The sequence below is a fragment of the Electrona antarctica genome, assembly GCF_951216825.1.
Source record: "Electrona antarctica genome assembly, chromosome: 19".
NCBI classification, from domain to species: Eukaryota; Metazoa; Chordata; class Actinopteri; order Myctophiformes; family Myctophidae; genus Electrona; species Electrona antarctica.
Genome location: NC_136800.1, coordinates 24,778,765 through 24,804,999, shown reverse-complemented (window position 1 = coordinate 24,804,999; position 26,235 = coordinate 24,778,765). Strand labels below are relative to the sequence as shown.

General features: G+C 42.3%; 2 protein-coding genes across 7 annotated transcripts in view; one reads left to right on the top strand and one right to left on the bottom strand.

Moving 5' to 3' along the window:
- The window catches only part of tmx3a (thioredoxin related transmembrane protein 3a), a 253,249-nt gene that overhangs the window by 122,565 nt on the left and 104,449 nt on the right, over positions 1-26,235 (bottom strand). The window lies entirely within an intron of this gene.
- On the top strand, positions 628-22,672 carry ubtfl (upstream binding transcription factor, like). 6 transcript variants are annotated; one of them, XM_079488641.1, is made up of 20 exons: positions 628-1,650; positions 3,800-3,873; positions 4,988-5,187; positions 6,444-6,527; positions 7,697-7,852; positions 8,388-8,452; positions 8,836-8,956; positions 9,478-9,588; positions 10,501-10,625; positions 11,638-11,779; positions 12,213-12,254; positions 13,111-13,209; positions 14,141-14,287; positions 16,973-17,083; positions 18,559-18,641; positions 19,038-19,227; positions 19,809-19,856; positions 20,357-20,491; positions 20,683-20,775; positions 21,930-22,672. In XM_079488641.1, the coding sequence occupies exons 2-20, from the start codon at positions 3,810-3,812 to the stop codon at positions 22,026-22,028; spliced, it is 2,115 nt and encodes a 704-aa protein (XP_079344767.1). In that variant the 5' UTR covers positions 628-1,650; positions 3,800-3,809; the 3' UTR covers positions 22,029-22,672. The 6 variants fall into 6 exon arrangements, with proteins under 6 accessions (XP_079344767.1, XP_079344770.1, XP_079344766.1 ...); XM_079488644.1 differs by having other exon boundaries at positions 629-1,650; positions 5,012-5,187; XM_079488640.1 differs by having other exon boundaries at positions 629-1,650; positions 16,973-17,101; positions 20,686-20,775.

Here is a 26,235-nt window from a genome sequence, read left to right as displayed (position 1 = left end):
TGTTTGTTTAACACTAGCATGACTGAAGTAAAATGAGACACAAGTAGCATGTGCTTAAATTCATATTTAGAAAATGTTTCAGATGTAAAAAAAAAAATCTGAGATGATAGAATGGTGATGGAAATGGTCATGGGAGTCTCCCTCTCCATCATGTCGCTCAAGCTTTCTATAAAACAGAAAACGCATTTTTACCATATTTTACCAATTTTATCCAATCAGGAATCCAGATAGAGAACTCAGTCAGGAGGGATACAGAATTACAGATTAAACAAGTGGAATTGTAAAACACAAAGAAATAAGACACAATTGGAACTGGAACATGCATGCTGGAGTCTGGAGAGACAGGGAGACCCCTGTTACTGAACAAACAAGCTATAGCAATGATACCAGAATATAGTGAGTACAAAAAAAACTCACTTTAATACCCTACCTTAAAAGGCGTATATTTAACAAAGGTATATCACTCATTGGCACCGCACCTTTATAATTAACTATAAAAGGACGTCTCTTCAGGGATATGTAGTTCACTTTACATGACAGGCACCATCTTTGCAAACTCGGGGGTCCGCGGTCGTGGACGGACATGAAATAGTTTTGAGAACAAACCGCTGTAGGCTACTGTTGTGTGCGTGCGCGCGCGCAAAGAGGAGTGTGATGGGAAGGATATGGCCCTCCTCCACATGACGGGCAGGAGGTGTGTGCATCCCGGCTGCAGGTTCATCCAGGCCCCGCTGGCTGGCATCACCTCCACAACAAGCATCCATGATCAGCCCGGGTCGGTTCTCCTGCGGTTCTGGTTCTGCCGCTGCTTCGATCAAACACCCACGCGGATTGTTATCCATGGTGGTTCTTCTGGTGAACACCGCTGGATCACACCGCCTGATCGGCGTGGCCAAGGCGGAGTGTGGTCGACCCGCATCTCGCCCCGCATCCCCCGGCATGACATGTCCGCTGCCGCCGGGTTCATGCCAGAGAGAGGATCCAGGGGAGTCGGACCGACCGACACGGGATCACACACCGACGCGGAACGGAACATCTCTATCTGAGATCTGGGGGTAACACCACCGCTGGATCACCGGTGGTTTCGTCTCTCCAGGCTAGGCGGCGTACGTGTGGCTGCGTCTCTCCCCCGCCCCGCATCACGTCCGCAGCCGGGTCCGGGGCCAGAGGATCCCGGGGAACGCATCTGATGATCCCCCCCGGTCCGACCAGAGCGGTCGGTCAGCATCTGGACTACCAGTCCCGGATCTAAACGTCACCGTCCCGGCCGGTAGACGAATCAAGATGTTTGATTTCACCTTAAAGCCGTTCAATTCCAACATACATACTTACGATAAATATCGTATCTACTAAGTGTGCTCGGTACGCGTGGATGGATTAATGTTCTATGCCCCGTGTTTTTAGGGTTTCGTGTTTCTTTGCGTGTTTTTTTTCCGCTTTTTTGCGGGGAGTTTTTTCCCGGGAGTTCCTCCCACCCTGCGGCGCTGGGCGGAGTTTCCTACCGAACAAGACGCTCCGTGTGTCGGCTGCTGCTCGGACGGGACTCCCCGGGGTTTAGCACGGAAAAAAAGCCACTTCCAAAGCACCAAACCCGGCCATATCGCCAGCTCCGTGTGCGGCGAAGCCCCCTACGTGCGACGGAGAGGAAAGGTGGGTGTTCGGCGGCGTTTCGGGGCAGATATTAGACGGTTTGTCGGTGCTTCGTGCCCGGGGTCTGCGTGACATTCATGGCGGCCTGGCAGTGAAGCATTCTGGGGGACAGCCAGGCTGCTAAGGGCGCTAACATGCTAAAAAAATGCTAAAATTAACAACATAAACATAGAACATTTATAACGTTCTGGCTTTATTAATCCACACACCCGCTCGTTGGATCGTTATTTCCACACCAGTGTCGACTAAAACTGTTCTAAAACATATCTCTCCCCCCCTAAAATGTAATTATTTTTCTTTTTGTTGTTTTGCCTGTTTTTTTCTCCTGCGAAATAACGCGATTATTGTAGAAGGTGTTGAGCTATAATCATCCTCCAAACTCGTTAATTAAAGAGGCGTTGATTAGCATAGGTTTTAATAATCTGTTGGGTGGATCATGGATGGATCGTGGACGAGGCTACGTGGTGTGTGTGTGCTGCCTGCCCTGCCGGGGAGCATGCGCCATTACTGGGCACAGTGTCACCGAGGGGCCGCTGGGAGGCTGTGGTAGGCTGGAGAGTCAGACCTCCATGCTGGGTGGCGCTGGCCGAAAGCATCTGATCTACAAGCTACGAAACCGTTGTCTAGTTAGTATTATAGCCCCCAAAAACAAACACACACACACACACACACACACACACCCTATAAAATCTGTTTTGATAATGATGATGATCATGATAATATATTTATGAATAGTAGGCCTACTTATTATTATTATTATTATTATTATTATTATATAAATATCGAGCCATAACGTGAAAAAACAAGATTAGAAGGTTTATTATTTTCACTACTCAACTGTGACTACTAGCCTACTGTGCAACAACACTATAACATCATCCTGGGTACCCATTGGCAAAACAAAGGAAAAACAGCACCCTCGACCCACAATTTACAATTTAAGAATTTAGCAGCACTTAATCCGGAGCGATTTACAGTAAGCGAGAACATCACATAGTAATGCATCACAGTGAGTATAGAGGGTGAAAGAAGTGACTGTTTATTTTACCTCAACACACAACACTTACAATATTGGAAAATATCATTATATCAGTAAATGTAATTCATTGAAATTTCTCCAGAATTTCTGATAATGTTCAAATCTAGGCGCTTTGCATATTTAACATCATGTCCTGTGTTTTCAAAATCATATTCTTATTTGGAAAATCTTACATTTATGAATGCATCCAGCGGGGCATCACAATATAATTAGGCATAATGTGTTAATTCCATGACCGCATATATATCGGTATCGGTTTATAATGTTGGTATCTGGAGGGAAGCTGGAGGTACCTTCACTAAAAACGCCGGGACAACGCTCCACACGTCCCAAACTCTTCTCCCTTCTGGCTCCAAAACTATGGAATGCACTTCCCATCACAGTCAGAACTGCAGCCTCACTCCCAATCTTCCGCCGTAGTCTGAAAACCCACCTCTTCAGACTCCACCATGGCCCGTAGCACTTGCCCTAGCCTAGCCCCTTAGATAGCACATTATGTAGACTTAGATAGTATTTTAAACAGACTTATAGCTTGTTACGTAGACAGCTCTAGAATTGCACTTTATGTAGTCATAGCACTTTATAGTACACATGTATAATATATTATATAGTATAGTATGTATAGTTTACATAGATACTCCACTGTTACGTTCTTAGTCTACGCATGATTCATGATAACTACTTTTTATATATGTGATGTATGCCATGCTTTTGTTATTGCTTAATGTAAATCGCTCTGGATTAAGAGCGTCTGCTAAATGCCTAAATTGTAAATTGTAATTGTAAATTGTATCTGATATTGATCTTTTTGGTCATTAATACCTGTCATGAGCAAAGTACTTAATGGACCTCTTGACCACCCTTTTTTAGTGGGTGCTAGTGATGTTTTTGTTTAAATATGTGTGTGTGTGTGTGTGTGTGTGTGTGTGTGTGTGTGTGTGTGTGTGTGTGTGTGTGTGTGTGTGTGTGTGTGTGTGTGTGTGTGTGTGTGTGTGTGTGTGTGTGTGTGTGTGTGTGTGTGTGTGTGTGTGTGTGTGTGTGTGTGTGTGTGTGTGTGTGTGTGTGTGTGTGTGTGTGTGTGTGTGTGTGTGTGTGTGTGTGTGTTTACAGAGCTGGCTTCATGATGAACGGTAGTACCAGTGTTTCCACTGGTGCTCAGGCCACCAGGGTGAAGAACGAGCCAGGTAACAGACAGATAGACCAGTCGTTCTCACATTTGTTGGGGACTCGGGTCACACCTGAAAATATCTTTAAATCAAGGAAGCAAGCACGACTCCAACTCGTCTCAATCTATCTGAGCATTCTTCCAGGGTGCACGGTCGGGAAAGTAACTATCAATAAGTCTCTCAAAAGAGAATGCCAGCACTCACCTAGTACCAAAAGTGCAGTCACAAATACATCATCATTCATCATTATAAACTCATCATTTAATTCATAATATTTCTACATACAATTGAGAATGTAATATCAGTATCAGAGTCCTTTAGCCAATATACGGGTACAGATGGTAAAACTATGCAAAATGGGCACATCTGGCTGATTCCTTAAAAAGGAGGGGGGGTTTATGGGACTCGGTAAAACACAAAAAAAGGAAATAACTAGTGCTGCGAGTGTCGATCCAATATAGTCATTCTGTTATAAGTACAATGATTTCCAACAATGGACCACAATGGAAACAATGGTGTACTTTGACTGTACTTCCTATACTGTTAATAATCGTGTTATACAAGTATTCAATCAATCAAATAGAGAGTAGAGACCAGTATCTGCTTCTACTAGCAAACTCCTGGTGTTCTCTAACGACGATACTTAGTGGTACTTGGCTATTTTTGGCTTATATTCCCGTTTTTGAAAAAGAAGGTCGCACAGCTCGTAGTCACGTTGCAAAACACTTATTTAAGATGACCAACAGTCGGCACAAAATGCCTTCTTCAGGGTAGAAATGCCCTGAAGAAGGCATTTGGTGCTAAATCGTTGGTCATCTTAAAATCAAAGTGTTCTGCATCGTGACTACGAGCTGTGCGACCTCTTCTCTTTCAAGTTTGTCTCTCGTGGTCAGCACCTCCCCATTGTGCGCTCCCACCTCTTTGTTTGGCTTATATTCCCCCCAGAATACAGACGTTGGGGTGCAAAAGTGGAATTTTAAGAGTTTTAAGCATATTTTTATTACCGTGATACTATCGTAAATCATTGCTAACATTGTAAAAAAAGAAAATATATATATATATATACACAGTATATTTATTTATTTTCCTAAAATCTCTCTCTCGCTTTGGGGTGTTGTTGAATCGTCCTCAGGTCTTAGTGTGTGTGTTTCAGAAGATGAGTGGAGTAAAGAGGCGTGTCTGACCCTGTTGGAGAGGATCCGTAACATGCTTCCAGAGCCGGATAGTATGAAGTACAAAACCACAGAGTCTCACTTTGACTGGGAGAAGGTGTGCTTCGGAGGCTACACCAGCACCATGTGCAAGCAGAAATGGCAGAAAGTCTCCACTGAGGTACAACCCTACCCCCTGCTGGCAAATGCTCACAATTACAACGCAATGCTCTTTATCCAGAAGTACCTGGCTTAGTTAGAACGGTGGTTCCCGAGAATCCCGAACTGTTTAGCTCAGGACCTAAAAGAGAAATTGATTAAATTGATTGGTTGAAACAGCTTTCTAGCCGTGCTTAAACCACGATAATGGAACGCTAATCAAAACAAACAATTCAGCCGTGCTTTCCTCTCAGAGCACAGCAGAGCAGACTCGGTGGCTAGGCTAGCTAGTTTCTTGGGACATTGGGTCGTAGTGACTACATCTGTCATTGAAAAACTATCATTTTTCAGCGATTCTCTTAGTTTTAAGGGTAACTGTTGTATAATTGCGATACCTTTCTACGGCACCGCAGGCGTGCATTAATGACGATAAAGAACACCCTCTCGTGCAATATTGAATGGATTAGTTAGGTTAGGGGATATCTACTTAGACTACTTATGTCCGGACCCAAGCGTGGATCCGGAGATTCCGGACCATAGTCACTTTTGGAAAATCGGGAAATGTGTGCAAATCTCTCGAATATACGGTATATCTCTGCTGTCGGGCAGAAACCAGCTAACTTCAAAATGTTCATTTTTCAGGAAATGAAGAAAAGCTTGAATTTTTTTAGTGGTGCTAGCCACTCACACACACACACACACACACACACACACACACACACACACACACACACAGGTCAGGGAGGAGTACAGTACAGCACCACTCACTTCAGACGGGTCTGACTGTAAAACAAATATATACTGCCTCATCAAAGTTGGTATTGTGACTATGTTGTCAATTACTTTGACAATCGAGTTAGCTGGTTTTTGTCAGAAGCACTTTTTAATACTTTTCATTGGTTCAAAAACAAACACATGGATGTAGAGGGTGTTCAGTAGCATTGATTCATGTGGAGAAAATACAACAACTGGCAAATGTTAGCTGGTATCTGCCGGACAGGGACGAATACTTTTAAATACGGCACCTCACTGAAAGCCCTTGGCAGAGAAGGGACTGCAGACTGAAACAATGGCAGTCAATGAATTCATTAAAACTAATGTAGGAAACACAAAATAAAGGGATATTCACTTCACTTGCGACCCACAAAAATGGATCCGCAACCCACACATGGGTCCCGACCCATGGGTCCTGAATCACAAGAGGCACCTTGTTGTATGTTTTTGCGTGTTAACGGTCATAAAACAGCAGGCACATATCTTCTGTTCTTGTGTCTTCAGGTACGCAAATTCAGAACCATGTCAGAGCTCATCTTCGATGCCATGGAGTTCGTAAAGAACCCTTACAAAGGCAAGAAGTTAAAGGTGAGAAAGTAAATTCATTTCAAAACCCTAGAACACTAAACCCGGGTGATTTTCACCCGGACAATAATGCTTATGGGATTTTCATAATGTTGCTTATGTCTGGTGTGAGTTGGTCCTTGGGTAGCTTCATGATGCTCATACAGTGACATAGAAGGTAGGTTTGTTTCCCTGCCCACATCCCTGGTTTCGGCCCCCCATGATATTATATTTTGTCTTATTATTATTATTATCTTTTTGGTGAAATGTCATGTTGAAATATTAACCCATTCAGGACGGCTACCCCTTTTGATGTTTTAACTCTTCTGGGTGGGAGACAGTGTAGGTGAGACAGTCAGACAGACGGTAGGACAGTTGAGAGGGAGACTGTGTATGAGACAGATGGTATGACAGCTGACAGGGAGACGGTGTAGGACAGCTGAGAGAGACACACACACACACACACACACACACACACACACACACACACACACACACACACACACATACCGATGCCAGAGGAAACCATGCAACTTCCATGCAACTTCTCCCGATGACCAACCTGCTCATCGGGAGAATTTAGGGGTTCAATGGACACTTTCAAAGAAATTAGAGAAACGGTTGGATGGCACTTACACCCGCCTTCTAATGAGAGCGCAAAATCTGTCTTGGAAGAGCCACCCATCGACTAATCTGATATATACGGCAACCTTCCCTGTGTTTCTTCACTAGTCCAGAAGAACACAGTTTGCCGGCCACTGCTACAGAGCTGACAATGAGGTTATATCTTCCCTTCTTCTCTGGAATCCTGCCTCAAAGCAGACCAGAGGTAGAAAACTGTCATTCCCTGATGTCATCGCTAGGGACACATGCATCAGTAAGCTGGAACTGGGGATGGCAATGAAGGACCGGAAAGTCTAGCGTGGCATTGTGAAAGCCACTCTACCTCCAGAGTTATTATTCTGTGAGGTTAGGGTTAAGGTTAGGCATAGTGTTTGTGAGGTTAAGGTTAGGTTTAGGCATAGTTTCTGTGAGGTTAGGGTTAGGTTTAGACATATTACCACACCCATCAGGTAGAACCCTCTGCGAAAAAGGCAGTCCCGCCCTCACACATCCGGTGTGGAGGTGTGTGGTCTTCATGTTTAGTATCGTCATGTAATTCCATGTATCTTCATTGTTATGTTCTCTCCCAGACTCATCCCGACTTCCCAAAGAAACCCTTAACTCCATACTTCCGCTTCTTCATGGAGAAACGAGCCAAGTACGCCAAGATCCACCCCGAGATGAGTAACCTGGACCTCACCAAGATCCTGTCCAAGAAATACAAAGAGCTGTCTGAAAAGAAGAAGGTCTGTTTGTCTGTCTGCATGGATTAAAGTCTTCTGTCGTGGTGACGGATGTTGGTCATTTGGATTCCATATAGCCCACATGTACAGTGGGGGATGCTTTTTAGTGTACTGAGAAGACCCATTACACCAAGTACTGTCATTTAGGCTAGTGGTTCTTTCAATTTATATGTTTTCAATTAAAAAAATCGAATAGGTTTATACATTTTAAATCAAACAAACAAATCTATGAAATACCATAAATACAAAATAAATTATAATTAAGGTAGTGAAAATGGCCAATGCGCCGCGTGCTTGTAGATCTGCTATTTTCACTAGGTTGGGCCCCGGGAAAACGTCTAATCTCTCTTTTGGGTCTCAACCTGAAAAGTTTGGGAACCACTGGTTCTTAAATTGGCTAATGTCTAATGTATATTATTTTGTATAAATTGAACTTCAATCGTACCCACGCAGAACCAGGTGCAGTTAATTGGGCATTGAAGCTAAACCTGACTGACTACACAAGTTTCTAACCGTCTTAACTGTATTTATTCCACAGCAAAAATACATCACAGAGTTCCAGAGAGAGAAGGAATCATTTGAGAAGAACATGGCTCGCTTCAAGTAAGACCTTTTAAGCATTTTAATGCTCACTATAGTATGGAATGTATTGTCATGAATAAGTGAATCATGCGCCCCTTAGACTAGCCCCGTTTGGAACCTCACCCTCCGCTATTATCTCCGAGATTAGGTCCCGCGTTAAGCCTATCCCGGCAGAGGTAGAGTCTGTCCAAATGCAGCTAAATCAACTATTCTGAATCTGATAACGTGGAGGCGAATCCTTCTCCTATCAACCTATCAACCTAGTATCATTCATACGTTGGCGACGAGCGCCATCTATGGTAAACCACTGAAAAGACATGAGACATATAATATAATATGTGATGTTGGCAGTCGATGCAACTATACAACTATATGTTAAAATATGAATCTTGTGTGTGTGTCAGAGAGAACCATCCTGAGCTCATGGAGGAGAAGAAGAAGTCGGACCTGCCAGAAAAAGCCAAAACACCGCAGCAGCTGTGGTACAACCACGAGAAGAAGACCTACATGAAAGTGCATCCTGACGTACGTCCTGCTGTTGATTTTGACAGGAGATGTTGTAAATTTACAGTTTATTTAGTCGACTAAAATGTTTTTTGGCAGGCCTTGATGGCGTCGTAATGGCTGATTTTAGACTTTGTTGCATGCTGAAAATAGCTGATCTACAAGCCCACAATGTGCTCACTGTTGAGCTTTATTAATATCTAACTGTGCCCTCAGCTCTTGCCATAACACTTGCCCCAGCCTCGACGATCTTGCAGGCGTATGCAAAGGCTAAAATATGTAATTTAGACATCATGTAGACATAGCATTTTTTAGTGTGTGTATAGTATACTCATAGTTTACTTTCATTGTACTGATATTCTGCTGTTAGACAGATATTAGGTTCTTAGTTTGTGTGTGTGTGTGTGTGTGTGTGTGTGTGTGTGTGTGTGTGTGTGTGTGTGTGTGTGTGTGTGTGTGTGTGTGTGTGTGTGTGTGTGTGTGTGTGTGTGTGTGTGTGTGTGTGTGTGTGTGTGTGTGTGTGTGTGTGTGTGTGTGTGCAGGTGAGTCAGAAGGAGCTGAAGGAGGCACTGAGGAGACAGTGGTCTCAGCTCTCTGATAAGAGGCGTCTCAAATGGATCAGCAAAGCTCTGGAACTACAGAAAGGCTTTGAGGTAAAAAACAACTACAGACCCTTCATTAAGAAGTGGTTTATGTCATGGCCTATGGTTGATGATGTCGGGCAGAGAAACCTCATGCGTTGTCTTAATCAACACCATACTTTATCACACTAAAGCGTCACAAAAGTATCAAAGGTAGGAGATCGTGTTTTATTTAACCCATTTAGGCCTGAGGCCGATTCTAAAAAGGCCTTGAAAAACTTCAAATATTTATATACCAGCAATCAAATATTTTTGAGTGGTGCAACCACTCCAAGGAACAGCAATGTCCGTGTTAACCTATGTGACTGTGTTAACCTATGTGTTACATTACATTACATTACAGTCATTTAGCAGACGCTTTTATCCAAAGCGACTTACAATAAGTGTATTCAACATAGGTAGGGAACAAAAACTACTAATCACCAGAAGTCTTTAACTAATCACCAGAAGTCTTTGTGTTAACCTATGTGTGTGACCATGAGTACCAGTAGGGGCAAAAGTGGCGCTGTTGTGTCAGAAACGGAGAGAGAGAGATAGTGCTGCACTGTTGCCTGCTAATGAGAGAGAGAGGGGGGGGGGGGGCTGGAGGGGAGAGGGGAGTTGCACCACTCAGTTCACACAGGTGTGATTTTTAATTTTTGAATACTGTACATACTGTACAGAACCCCAAGAGGGGTTCCCGTCTAGAAGGGTTATAACACCAAAAGGTGTTCCCGCCCAGAATGGGTTAAGTGGTTAATACAACGGAATACATTATCACATCATGTAATGTGACAGCAGTCATTAAAGTATTTTATCAAACTGGAATCTTCATCAGCAGGAAGAAGGAAACAAAATGATGAATCTCTGTCTCTCTCTCCCTCCCCCCACTTGTCTGTCTCTGTATCTCTCTCGTTCTCTCTCTCCCTGCTTGTGTGTGCGTAGGAAAGTATGAGAGTGTATCATGCGGCTCACCCAGACGTAACCACGGATCCGGCCAAGTCGGTTCTCACTAAAGCTGAAAGACAACTGAAGGACAAGTTTGATGGACGGCCGACAAAACCACCTCCGTAAGAATAACACACACACACACACACACACACACACACACACACACACACACACACACACACACACACACACACACACACACACACACACACACACACACACACACACGCGTGTGAAGGTGGGTGGGCTGCATGTGGCCGCCAGTTGCCCACGATGGCCTATATATCTATTTACCTATTTACAAGCTCACAATGCACGAAGGGCTAAGCATAGTAATTGTTTCTTTTGTTTTTTTTAACCGGGACAATACAAAAAACAATGTGTCAAGTTGTAAAACCGTTGCGTTGTACATAGGGTTTATAGCCAAGGCTAATATGATCTACCTATACTGGTAGTGGTATAACTCCGTGGTAGTGGTGCAACTCCGTCTGGGGGTGGGGGGAAACGCAGGAACGCACAGGAACGCACCCAGGGTGCCGGCCTGATTCCGGCGAGCCGCCCCGCGTCCGAAACGGTTGAGAAATGACAGAGTTACCGTGTGGGGGTCCCTCTACTGTACCCTCTATTGTACTGTACTGTCACTGTACTGTACTGGCAGTACAGGCACACCGGAAATCACCGGTTAATATTAATATCCGTAAGGGAGTGGTTGCACCACTCGAATACATGCAGATGCATCTAATCTAATAATTTACAATTTAGGCATTTAGCAGACGCTCTTAATCCAGAGCGACAATATAATATAATACTAATAATATACTATACTAATAATATTTTACAACAAACTTACAATACATATTACATTGACCTATAAAATAAAAGTAAACATACCGGTAATCACTCAGGTAACCAGTCAGACAGAATACATGTGAGCAGAGTTGATTTGATTTCAACCATAGTTTGAGTCCTCTGTAGAACACATTAACATCCGTCTCTAGTTTTAGACCCGTAGGCAAGGTTCCAAAGGTTTGCCCCCTTTACTGAGAAGGCAGACTGTCCGAAAGAATTGTTACACCTGGGAACAATACAGTTAACACTTACCACTTTGCTAAATGTGTTGTATTATTCTAGGAACGGCTACAGCCTGTACTGTGCAGAGCTCATGGTCAACATGAAAGACGTTCCGTCCACGGAGAGGATGGTTCTGTGTTCCAAACAGTGGAAGATGATGACCCAGAAAGAGAAAGACATGTTCCAGAAGCGATGCGAACAGGTTGTCTGTCTGTCTCTCTGTCTGTCTGTACGTACGTACGTACGTACGTACGTACGTACGTACGTACGTACGTACTGTCTGGATAGTAGGTACAGGTTGCAGATGGCAGTCAACATATTGAGTTCATGACATAGCTCAGTGGGTGTCAAACGTTTGTATTGATTTCAAAGACCTCTGACGAAGAGCTTCGGCTCGGTACAAATGGAACCAAATGGATTTGGTTCCATTTGTATACTCTCAGAGTTACGGACTTGTAATACCATTTGCAACCAACCAACCCACCCGCCACCCCAACGCATGTCGGGAGCAACGGGTGATTTCCTTATGTTGGACCTTTGGTGTGTCGGATTTTGTGTATGATTTGGTATCAATGATGAATGGTATGTAATATGATCTTTATTATTGTATGTTCTTGTTTTATCCCGGTCATCAGAGGAAAAAACAATATGACATCGAGATTCAACGGTTTCTGGAGGTAAAACACACATTACATTAGATCTATTTTAGAAATATAGTGAAAAGTTCAGTCAATCTTCTTATCAATGTGCAATACTTATTTGTTTTATTTTAAACATGATACTGTATATACTGACATCAAACTGGACTTTACTGAAAAGTTAACGTTATTGTCAATTTCTTGTTAGTAATATATCGTTGTCAGGTGGAAACATCATACTGTGTGTAGGGATGGAGCTCGCTGATTGTTAATAATAATTTATCTAGCCCACTATTGAGCTTTTACTATTATTCTGTGGAAGGACGTGAGGGGACAAAGTCTGAACTCAACCAGTATCTTTTTTTATTGGCCAGTTGTTGACCAGAATTATGACTTTTCAGGATTCAAAAGAAAAAAAAGTAGCAGATCTACAAGCTCAAAACACATCACTTCACGCCACGTTTCGAGCTTGTGGATTTGTGTGACGCTGTAGTACTTCTCAACCTTTTCAGGCCACGGCCCCACCAAAAGAATCACATTTGAACTGGGAGCCCCCCCACCCTGACAAGCACTTGGAATTGTAGGAACTGTGGCATTACATTTAGTTCGACCCGGTTCCACAGATAAATATTGTGGAAAAGCCTCGCAGCGAGAGGCATTGTGAGCTTGTAGATCGGCTATTTTCATTTTGTTTGCCTCTTTCTTATATTATTTGACAATTTGTCCAATGTTTGTTGATTACTTTTGATGCAGTAATTCAATAAGTCCTTAAATTCACTTTGCTGTAATCTGGTGAAACTAAAGTTAGAATATGGAGATGGGAGGTTTCTACCCGACAGGAACAATAAAAAGATCCACTGTCCTAGATGATTGACAGGTGTTTTTCATCTTGCAGAGTCTTCCAGAGGAGGAGAGGGATCGCGTTCTGACCGAGGAGAAACTGGGCGGGAAACTAGGCGCAAGCCCTCACAGAGCCAAGAGCCCCGCCTCCAAGGTATGGCTCCGCTCTTTGTCATTGGTCCGTGTTCTGTGACAATAAAAATAAAATGTTGTTTTCTAAGAAAGCTTAACGATGATATTCATATATAATATGTTCATATTTCATCTCTATAAGTTCATACGTGGTCACATGTTCATGTTACATCACTCATAAATTGTTATACTAGTTCATATTTAATCTATAAGATCATACACGTTCATGTTTTATGGATCAAACATATTAGTTTACGTTTTTCACACTTTTAGAGCATATCCCTGGTGTGCATACCTAACAAATTACAATTGATGCCAAAACAATGGGATATTTTCCAATGTTGTGTATTTTTATATCAAAAGTCCATGAAAAGCCAATTTGAATTACATTGAATGAAAACGTGCTGTGTGATTACGTACCGCTAACACCTATGAATAAAAATGAATCTTGATTGCATTCACCTGTTTGAATCCCATAGCTGTACGTTCCTCCAAACAGAACTACTCCGTTTGAAATCTCATTCAAGATGACATCCAGACAGTGTATTACTCATTTTAATCTTAATCGGCACGCTAAAATATGTATCTGCTAGAAATAAGAAGCCACGTAGTAGCAAGCATACAGTACTTGGCTGGCTGTCTTCTCTCACTTGTAAACAAACGGTAGCGCTGCTACACACGGGAGAGATTCTAACGTCCCATAGCCTGAGGGTTGGTCCGCTCTGATTGGTTCAGAAGCATACAGGCTTCCATTTTCCCAAAACAGCCATTGCAGTCCGACTAACTTAGTAACTGATACGTCTATGATCACTCAATACCAAAATTGCACGCACGCCCACAACAAACGTTCCTGACCTTGTGGAGACCTGTGCTCCGAGGAGTTGGATGTGTGCATTCTCATCGTGTGTGTGTGTGTGTGTGTGTGTGTGTGTGTGTGTGTGCATGCGTTCCAGGCGTGTGTCACGGAGGTGGAGCAGTGGACGGCACTTCCCAATAACAAACGGGACGCCAAGAAGAAAAACAAGCTCCCTGAAACCCCAAAGACGGCAGAAGACATGTGGCAACAGAGTGTGATAGGAGACTACCTAGTCAAATACAGAGTGAGTTGTAACACCCTACAACCATTACTAAACTACTTATAACATTAGTAATCTAGTGTAAATTATAGTATTAATAACCTAGTTGTAACCGTGTTATAAGAGATTACCTGGTCAAATTATTAACCCGTTAAGACTTTAGGCTGGTTCTACAAATGCTTTCTAAATCGGTGTGACAGGTTCAGTTGTTGGACAGCCGAAAGATAAGATAAGTCCCAGTATCCATGCAGGATTACACACGCTGCTTGTCATTCTGTGGTATAGATCTCACAATCCTGTAGCTACACACACTTCACAGGGGAGAGCAGATGGTAACTCTTCTGTCCGGACGAGTCTGGCTCTCCCTGAATGTTTGTGGAGATGACCGAGTTATCCTGTTATGCCTCGATCAACCCAGCCACACCCAGTTCCGAGGCCGGTTGTAGTCTGACTCAAGCCATTTATCCTCCATCTCACTATTGGTATTGCTCAAACCTTTTAATGTCAAGGAGGACTCATTTGACCGCAGATAACTAATCTAGTTATAATCATCATCATACTATAAGCCACCAGATCTTCCACCGCCCCCCCTCAACTTAATCCAACGCACCGACACTGTGTTGAAGACATGCACTGCAATCTGGTCCCTGTCAATCAAGTTACAGTACCCTCCAAAAGAGTACAGCTTGTGTCCCACTGATCTCATGCTGTATACCTTTGATAGTTGCGTCTCCTTGAACAATATATTTTTTTCTTCTTTCTCTCCCTGTCCCCCATCCTTCTTTTCTTTTTCTTTTAAACAACTAGAAAGATGCAATCCTGCGGAATTGCGAGTGTGGTTGCCTATCTATAGTTATATTGTTTAATTAGAGGAGTTGAGTTGGGTATGTCACTGTATACTGTACTCACCAAAGTTATTTGTGCAGCCGCACCCGGCAGCCGTTCTCAACAGGCCTGAAAATTAAGGTCCGGCCCTACCTGGGCCCTCATCAAACCCTGTACACTCAGGACACTGCCCCTGCACATCTCCATATCAAGACACTGCCCTGCAGATCTATCCATCGATCCATATATGGAGCTGACCTGTTCTGACATTCCATACTGTATGTTGATCTGACCTCATCAAACCCTGTACACTCAAGACACGCTCCATATATGGCCAGTACAGAATTCATTCCATATGTTGATCTGACCCCCCATGCCAAAGTGCCAGCGCTCACCCAGCAGTCTGCCGTCACACAGGCGGATGCGTGCACGCGACCTCAGTGCATGTTGTTTTCTCCCTGTCTTATCTGTATTTTCTGTCTCTTTTTGAATGCTACCCTGGGAGCTGAGCTCCAAAATGTCCTATGCACTTGTGCAAATGGCAAATAAAGTATTCTATTCTATTCTCAACTAGGACGGCACCGACCTAGTATCTATTAATAACCTAGTTCCAACCATTATTAAAGGACACACTTTGGTTTTTTTTTTCAACCAAGGTTCATGTTTTAGGTTATTAGAAAAAGTGTTAATTAGTATTTTGCTGCTAGTTTTAGCGATTTTAGCTATTTTGGCCAGGGGGGCGGAGGCATTCGAACAACTGGCTAAATATGTATTTTTGCAAAGTTTAAGTTGATTTCTTTATTATTTACTTTAGTCATACTAGACCCCAGGAAATTACATCTGATAAGATCATAGGATTCTATTGAATGTGAAGGGGAGTGATATATTGAGCCTACGACACAGTACGGCAGCCCCCTAGTAGTCAGTTGTTCGTTCAGACACACGGAAAACAACTACTGTGGCCAGATGTAATTTGGGGTAACTGGGATCTAGTAGGACTAAATAATAATAAAGAAATCTCTGTAAAATGTTGTAAAAAAATACATATTATTATTTAGTAGGGTTGTCCCGATAGGGCTGATCCATTTTTTTCCGATCCGTTTCCGAAAAGAAAATGTATCTTATTTTGAAGTCCACCGACTGGAAGTCAAGGGTTGACATTCGTCTAACTTGACACATACATACATGCATACATACATACATACATACATACTGTACATACATACTGTACATACGTATGCTATGCTAAGCTTTGACCATTCAGCTGCGTTGTAGTTTTCACATATCTCGTGTTGTGTATCTAGCTACAGTATATCGTGTTGTGTTCATAGCAGACTTCTCAATCAAACGTGGACTTGCAGTTTGGGCACCCCAAAACAAACTCCACATGCCCAAACATTTTATTTACCTGCCATAGTGTTTTATTTACCTGCCCTTACCCCTGTGTCGGATCGGTGGTTAGACTGGAATATTCGTAGAGCCCGATATGGCCTGATATGACCAAATATGGGCATATGTGTGTGTGTGGTTGTGTGTGGTTGTGTATGTGGTTGTGTGTGTGGTTGTGTGTGTGGTTGTGTGTGTGGTTGTGTGTGTGGTTGTGTATGTGGTTGTGTATGTGGTTGTGTATGTGGTTGTGGGTATGGTTGTGTGTGTGGTTGTGTGTGTGGTTGTGTTCCATCTCTAATATTTAGCGACTTGTTCGAATGCCCCTGTCAAAAATAGCTAAATTTGTTAAAACGAAAGAAAGCAGCAAATGAAACAATAACCTAAAACATGAACCTTGGTTGAAAAAAACAACAACAAAGTTGTCCGTTAACCTGGTTATAACCCTGGTAGCAGTACCAGGTGTATTCATGTTGTGTGTGTTCGTTGGTATTTCAGAACGATAGGAAGCGTGCCCAGGCAGCCATGGTGGCAGCATGGAAGGTCATGGACAAGAAGGAGAAGATTCCATGGATCAAGAAAGCGGCCGAGGACCAGAAGAGATATGAGGTTCTGTACCAGCCTGTGGTCAGTGAGAACCCCTCGTACTGACCTGCTAGTGAACAACCCCCCCCCCCCCCCGTTAACCCCTCGTTCTGACCTGCTACTGAACACCCCCCCCCCCTTTAACCCCTCGTACTGACCTGCTACTGAACAGCCCCCCCCCCCCCCCCCCTTAACCCCTCGTACTGACCTGCTAGTGAACACCCCCCCCCCTTAACCCCTCCTACTGACCTGCTAGTGAACACACACCCCCTTAAACCCTCCTACTGACCTGCTAGTGAACACACCCCCCCTTAACCCCTCCTACTGACCTGCTAGTGAACACACCCCCCCTTAACCCCTCCTACTGGCCTGCTAGTGAACACACCTCCCCTTAACCCCTCCTACTGACCTGCTAGTGAACACACCCCCTCTTAACCCCTCCTACTGACCTGCTAGTGAACACACCTCCCCTTAACCCCTCCTACTGACCTGCTAGTGAACACACCTCCCCATAACCCCTCCTACTGACCTGCTAGTGAACACACCTCCCCATAACCCCTCCTACTGACCTGCTAGTGAACACACCTCCTGAAAGGGACACTTTTGCAAAACACCCTTTTGCAAAACTGTGACGTCTAATGACGTTTAGAAGGTTTAGAACACTTTCCTGGGGTCTTAAAGATGTTGTGTGTAATATGTGGTTTTAGATATTTTAGATTTTAGCAGTGTCCATGGACACTGGGCTCACTTCCTTCCTCGACTACAATACCCATAATGCTTTTGTGCACTGCTCCTCCTTGTGGATAGGGGGAGGGCTGTCTTAAGCGTTATTCATAGTCTGGATTTTCGGTGGTGAGGTGACCACCGAACTACAACAGCCCTTCTCTCTGTTTTTACTCACCACTGCTCAATGTTATTTCAGCTCCGGTGGTCACCTTACCACCGACAATCTATGAATGAGCCTTTACTGAGACAACATGTAGTCCAGGAATTAAGTGAGCCCAGTGTCCACTGCTAAAATTTTAAATATCTAAAACTGGTAGAAAACTGACGTCACCATATTTCGAGCAACGCCCCTCTGCACTGTAGTTCACTCCCACTCCTCAACCAGGAAATGTGTCTCTTTCCCCCAGGCTTTCATTTTTTGAGCCGAATGCGAACGAAAATAAAAGATTAGGCCGATTGATGCTTGTCGGGAAGGCATGCTCCTTGACTTATGCAATAGCTGTTGTACCCATTGTAGCACTGTCATAGTTATTGCAGTACTTATTTTTAGTGTGGTTGAGTAATTGCCTGACTTTATTATTTATTTATTCTGTATAAACGTTTTAGGGTTCCTGCGACGTCATGTGGGTCAATACATCATCATCATCATCATCATAGCCTACACCCTACATCATAATATTGTACTTATGCAAGACTCAAAGCTTGAAATTGTAAAATAAAATGACACTCTTTGGTTTAACAGTGTTGTTGTAATGTATCTGTCTAACCTGTAGAGGGAGCTGGTGGAGATGAGGGCGCCTCCGGCAGGACCGCAGAGGAAACCCAAGTTTGACGGAGAGCCCAAGAAACCTCCTGTGTGAGTCCATTTGTCCTTCTATAAATGGAATTAGTTGAAGCACATATAGCTTGTTGCTTGGCAGAAATGGGTGCTTTTGAGAGGTCCACACTCTATATAGCATAAAGATTGTTGAATAGTTGTCCGGCTACGCGATACTAACATAATAATGACACAATTAGCATAATACACAATTGGCATAATAATGGCATTCATATTCAGTGATATTATTCCAATAGCAACATTCAAAATAGTATGAATCATGCGAACAGATTTCTAGATTGTCTTCATGTTTCAGTTCTGAACACCTTGCACTACCCTACTATAAAACTAACTCTCTCTCTCTCTCTCTCTCTCTCTCTCTCTCTCTCTCTCTCTCTCTCTCTCTCTCTCTCTCTCTCTCTCTCTGGCCAATAGGAGCGGCTACCAGATGTTTTCTCAGGAGCTGCTGACCAATGGGGAGCTGAATCACTTCAGCCTGAAGGAGCGCATGGTGGAGATCGGGAAGCGGTGGCACAAGCTGCCACAGAGCCACAAAGACAAGTACAAGAAACAGGTGGAGGACGCCCAGCTGGAGTACAAGGGCGAGCTGGAGGCCTGGGTCAAGGTGATTGCTATTTGGATTATCGTGATCATTTTGTAAATCGCAATATGTTTTTGTTACGTGACATTTTCATATCGTAGGAAAAGAGAAGGGAACCCGCACACTCATATGCTCCAAAAGATACATTTATTGACGACGTTTCGAGCCAAGGCTCTTCATCTGGTCAAACATTTTCATATCGTCCCATCCAGGACAATAATTATTATCGTTTATAATAATTGTTATTATAGTTTATCACGATAGAAACACTCACAATAATCATATGGCGGAGATTTAAATGTATCGTGGACCTGAGTTGTCTGTACTTTCTTCGTCACCAAATCACTTCATCAAAAAAAGCTGATCTACAAGCTCACAACACGTCGCATTGTGAGCTTGTGGATCTGCTATTTTTGGCTAATGCTCCCCTTTTTTATAATTTTAAGCATTATTTTGATAGTCGCAATAATATTAACCACATTTTAGCCACAGTAATCGTGAATTTTCATACCGGTCCCTAACAACAACAAATAAATTAATTAATCTCCGTGTGACACAAAGATCAAACTATTGAACCTTCCATCTCTCTTCTTTCCCTCCCTCAGTCTCTTTCTCCTCAGGAACGAGCCCTTTATAAAGAGTTCTCCTCCACAGTGAGTACACCTCCTCCTGACTAACTCTTTATGCTTAATTAAAAGGCCTGTTCACACTCAAGTGTTCCAATTATTTGGAGGCCTGATACATACATGCAATATCCCCATGGCCCACAGGTTGAGAATCGCTTGACTAAATCAGTGGTTCTCAACCCTTTCAAACCCCCCCCCAAAAAACAAAATATTCATGTTGAACTGGCTGATAAGCAGTAGTTTGACTCCACAGATAAATGTTGTGAAAATAGCAGATCTACAAGCTCACAATGCCTCGTGGTGCAAGCCGTTGTGTGCTTTTGATTGGCTATTTTCAAAAAACTTGCCTCTTTCTTATATTATTTGACAATTTGGCCAATGTTTGTTGATTACCTTTGATGCAGTAATGGTCTTTTTTATTATTATTAAAAGGGTAATAAAAGTCCTTATGGGGACCCACAGGTTGAGACTGGACTAAATCATCAGTAACGTATTTGCTTCTGCCTCCTCCTTGTCCTTCCTGACAGAAACGTCGCAGTACGGCCAAAGTTCGCAGTCCGGTATCTAAAGTCCGCGTGGTGGCGAAGGGCAAGGCGGTGGGATCCAGACCCGCTGCGCCAGGTGTCGCGGTGGGCAAAAGGGCCATGGCGTACCGAGCCAAGGTAACACAACACTCCTGACTAGAACAGCTCAGGACCCAAAAGATAAATTAGACGTTTCTTTTTTTTAATGGAGATTATTTGATACATTTTATTTTATTCATGAATACATGAAGTACTAGAACACTGTGGAAAGTAGTAATCGTGTGTGTGTGCGCGTGTGCGTGTGCATGTGCGTGTGTGCATGTTTCCAGCAGGACACATCAGAGTCGGACGACGAGGAGGAGAAGAGTGACTCTGACGATTCTGATGATGAGACGTCTGGAAGCACCGACAGTGAAGACGAGGTCACTGCTTTTGACATTAGACCTACAGCACTTTACTAGCCTGGTTTCCAGCGTGATTCGCTGTGTTTTATGAATTTGTTTTGTCACTTCGCTAGACACTTCTCAGACAGGTCAGCCTCCTGTTTGACTTGTATTTCATAACGTCACCTGTTACGTAGGGGCGTTGTTGCTGATTGGACGTGGTTCCAACAAATCAGAGTAGGGTTAGTCCATGCTTTTCTCACTGTTGGAAAAAAATTAGCGCCAGTTATTCCCCTTTTCCACCGGTTGGTTCCCAAAGGGAACCGGTTCCATTAGGAACCAACTGGTGGAAAATGGGTCTTAGAGACTCGAGAGTAATACCTACGGTAAAAAGTAAAGTATGGGCCTGGGCCGTGGCTCAGTGGTCCAGGCACCTTGGCTGGTAATCCAGTCTGGCAGTGTGCCGCGGGTTCGACTCCCGATCCCGACGGCCTTCACTGCATGTCACCCCCCCATCTCTCTCCCCATTTCCTGTCAGCCTACTGTCTGTCCCTCCATAAAAAATATAAAATAAAGGCGAAAGCCACAAAAAAAACATAAAAAAAAAAAAAAGTAAAGTATGATTCAGTAGTCCACTATATCAGATTCAGTAGTACAAAAAACCTTCCGGCTGAAAGCAGTTGCTGCGCATTGATATGACGTCAAACTGGTGTTTTTGTCCCCACCAGCACCGCAGACCAATCGGAAGCCTCAAGTGTATTCTCTCGGTTGGCATGTTCCGCCTCCTTTGGAGATAGGAGGCTGGCCAGACTGAGTAGCGAAGTGACAAAACAATTTCACAGAACGCAGCGAAGCAGGCTGGAAACTAGCTAGCGCTTTACCATTGTGTTGGATTACATTACACACATACAGCACATTTTTATCGCACATTAGTAGGCATGTAACGATAGCAACTCGATTCAAATTAGTGACAATTTTAATTGCGATTATATCACAAAAAATAAAAAAGGAAGAAAATACAGGATCTTTGTAAGAGAATTGATTAAAAAGAGTTTTCAGTCATTTGCTACTGTATTGAAAAGAGGATAAGAGAAACAACATTAAGAGAAAGAAAATACTGGATGTCTTAATTACATCATTATATTTTGTTTATTTTCAGAGATATAAATTGATTGTTTGTTTTTTCCGGTTAGGGTGAGGACGATGAAGATGATGAAGATGACGAAGAGCACTCGGGCAGCTCAGGCAGCTCAGGATCATCGGACGACTCCACCGGCTCAGAGTCTGACTAGCTCCGCCCCCCTGCACAGGGGAGACTTATGCGGGCCACGCCTCCTGTTCTGGCGGACCAATGGGGTTGTCAGACTGGCCCCGTCCACATCTTTCTAACGAAAAGAAAAAGGAGTCTTCTCGCCTAATTTATGCTCCGTCGCCCACTGAAAAATGTGCGACTTAACAAAATGTGCGACATAACAACCAAAAATCGGTGTCCTTACAAGCTCATAAAGCGCCGCATGTGGTGCTTTGTGAGCTTGTGAGAGGGCGATTTTTGACGTGCGATTTTCGTAGGAATCGGGTGGGGCTTCAGAGCGGCAAAGGAGAGGAGCGAATCAGATGGACGGATGTCATCGACAAAATAAGACGGACGCATTTAAAGGAACGGAGCGGCTAGTTTTTATCTTGCTACCAAACTCGCGATTTTGGTGTTGTTTTTTATCTTCGAGAAGGAAATTTGAACTGAGATTTTTAGTTGGGGCTTTTTTGAGTGGAGGGGATTTTTTTGGAGCGGGGTGGGGTGGGCGGGGCTTGTACAGTTTGGCAGGGAGGAGCCTGTTGGCACTCGCTGCTGATTGGTTGCTTGTTATTTTTTTGTTGGAGGGACTGGTGGTGTTGCCAGGCCACTAAACTAAAATAAAGATGCACTTTTCTCATCAAAGCTTCTTGTTGTCCTTGTGACTTTACAGCTGATCTGAGATCTGGTCCAATGGCAGTGGTTCTCAAAGTGTCGTCTGGGGACCCCCAGGGGTCTTTGGGTGGGTTCCAGGAGGTCCCCAGCACTGTGTTAATATTGCATCATAGAATCAGTTTTAACCACTAAGCCTATAACGCAGGGCTGTCCAAAGTGCGGCCCGGGGACAGATTTTATACGGCCCTCTGCTTCATACCTGAATTGTATTACTCCAACATATTTAAAAAATCACACCCGTGTGAACTGATTGGTGCAAATCCCCCCCCCCCCCTCTCTCTCTCTCTCTCTCTCTCATTAGCAGGCAACGGTGCAAAACTATCTCTCTCAGTTTCTGGCACAACAGCGCCACTTTTGGTACTCATTGGTACTGGTCACACACAAACACACATAGTTGAACACAGACATTGCTGTTCGTTGGAGTGGTTGCACCACTCAAAAAATGTATTGACCTGGGCATTTCCAAGAGTATAACTTGTCAGGATTCCTTGTTCCTTGTCTCATTCTGAAGGGGTCAAAGAAGGCTATTTTATTTCATGTTTTACCTTGCACGTCTGGCTACATTATTTTGTTAATGGGAAATAAGGCAGAGATATTTTTGTGTTTTGTTCACAGCACGCCTAACAAAAGACCATTGATATTAAATATTCATGATGATTATATAAAGTCGTTAAAATGAGATGCATATTTATATGACTTTGTTATAGTCCGAAGGCACATTATGTCAGTCGATGAGACGTAGTTGGCCCTTGAGTGTTTTAATATTGAAAAAGGTTTGGACACACCTGCTATAACATGTTGCATTGTGGTAGGATATATTGTAGATCTTTAAAAAATTGGGAAACATTGATAAGATATGTCGGTAGGACTCGCAACAGAAATGCATTTTCTAAGAAAACTGATTCGCAATACATAATATTCCTATTCAAGGCAACGAACCAATGTATGATTTATATAAACTTTAAAGTTGCACTATACAACACAATGATTGGCCATATCTAGACTGTGGTTTGTTATCAGAGACTTTGGCCTGATAGATTTGACCTTGGAAGAAATAAAATACTGAGGGGTTAAACAAACACTTTTTCAACCTTTATGCAATATAAACATTGGTTGGGTCATATATGATGGGGTCAGTGTGGAGTCTGTGGACCTGACGTAAACATTTCCAGCATGTGTGTCCACAGTAAGCTATAAAAAGTGTGAATGGAGTTTTAGGTGAAAGTGATCTTTTGACGTGCAGCCAAAATCTGCCATTGACCCCCATTATAAATTTAAAATCACTATATTTCTGAAAGGTAATGTGAAACATTTCAAAGATTCCCTTTCAGGCAAACATGTCCACCATAAGATGAACCTAAATAGGTTTGAATGGGGTTTCTAGGTGTAAGTATGTAGGACTAGTACTGTTTAGTGTTTCATTAGTGTTCATTAGTGTTTAGTGTTTCATTAGTGTTTATTGTTTCATTAGTGTTTAGTGTTTCATTAGTGTTTCATTAGTGTTCATTAGTGTTTAGTGTTTCATTAGTGTTTAGTGTTTCATTAGTGTTTCATTAGTGTTCATTAGTGTTTAGTGTTTCATTAGTGTTTAGTGTTTAATTAGTGTTCATTAGTGTTCATTAGTATTTAGTGTTTCATTAGTGTTTAGTGTTTCATTAGTGTTCATTAGTGTTCATTAGTGTTTCATTAGTGTTCATTAGTGTTCATTAGTGTTTCATTAGTGTTCATTAGTGTTTAGTGTTTCATTAGTGTTCATTAGTGTTTCATTAGTGTTCATTAGTGTTCATTAGTGTTCATTAGTGTTTCATTAGTGTTCATTAGTGTTTCATTAGTGTTTATTAGTGTTCATTAGTGTTTCATTAGTGTTTAGTGTTTAATTAGTGTTCATTAGTGTTTCATTAGTGTTCATTAGTGTTTCATTAGTGTGCATTAGTGATTAATTAGTGTTTATTAGTGTTTCATTAGTGTTCATTAGTGTTCATTAGTGTTTCATTAGTGTTTAGTGTTTCATTAGTGTTTAGTGTTTCATTAGTGTTCATTAGTGTGTTTCATTAGTGTTCATTAGTGTTCATTAGTGTTTCATTAGTGTTCATTAGTGTTCATTAGTGTTCATTAGTGTTTAGTGTTTCATTAGTGTTCATTAGTGTTTCATTAGTGTTCATTAGTGATTCATTAGTGTGCATTAGTGTTCATTAGTGTTTCATTAGTGTTTCATTAGTGTTCATTAGTGTTTCATTGGTGTTCATTAGTGTTTCATTAGTGTTTCATTAGTGTTTAGTGTTTCATTAGTGTTTAGTGTTTCATTAGTGTTTAGTGTTGCATTAGTGTTTAGTGTTTCATTAGTGTTTCATTAGTGTTTCATTAGTGTTTAGTGTTTCATTAGTGTTTATTGTTTCATTAGTGTTTCATTAGTGTTTCATTAGTGTTTAGTGTTTCATTAGTGTTTCATTCGTGTTTAGTGTTTCATTAGTGTTTAGTGTTTCATTAGTGTTTCATTAGTGTTTCATTAGTGTTTAGTGTTTCATTAGTGTTTCATTAGTGTTTCATTAGTGTTCATTAGTGTTTAGTGTTTAATTAGTGTTTAGTGTTTCATTAGTGTTCATTAGTGTTCATTAGTGTTTCATTAGTGTTCATTAGTGTTTAGTGTTTCATTAGTGTTTAGTGTTTCATTAGTGTTCATTAGTGATCATTAGTGTTCATTAGTGTTTCATTAGTGTTTCATTAGTGTTCATTAGTGTTTCATTAGTGTTCATTAGTGTTTAGTGTTCATTAGTGTTTAGTGTTCATTAGTGTTTAATTAGTGTTCATTAGTGTTTAGTGTTTCATTAGTGTTCATTAGTGTTTAGTGTTTCATTAGTGTTAATTAGTGTTCATTAGTGTTTCATTAGTGTTTCATTAGGGTTTCATTAGTGTTCCATTAGTGTTTAGTGTTTCATTAGTGTCCATTAGTGTTCATTAGTGTTTCATTAGTGTTTAGTGTTTCATTAGTGTTTATTGTTTCATTAGTGTTTCATTAGTGTTTAGTGTTTCATTAGTGTTTAGTGTTTCATTAGTGTTTCATTAGTGTTTAGTGTTTCATTAGTGTTTAGTGTTTCATTAGTGTTTAGTGTTTCATTAGTGTTTCATTAGTGTTTAGTGTTTCATTAGTGTTTAGTGTTTCATTAGTGTTTCATTAGTGTTTAGTGTTTCATTAGTGTTTAGTGTTTCATTAGTGTTTCATTAGTGTTTCATTAGTGTTCATTAGTGTTCATTTGTGTTTCATTAGTGTTTCATTAGTGTTCATTAGTGTTTAGTGTTTCATTAGTGTAGAAAAGAGTCATCTAGTCAGCATCATCTAGTCAGCAACCCTCCCCCTTTTCTCATGGATGGGATCCACCTAGCCTGGGTAAACCCACTCCCCCTACTGGACAACATTTCATTCTGCCTCTCCCCGCAGGCAGAATGAAAATCTGGCGAGGGGGGAGGGGTTTACCCAGGCTAGGATCCACCACCCTCACCTGCTCGTAGATGGGATCCACCCCCCTCACCTGCTC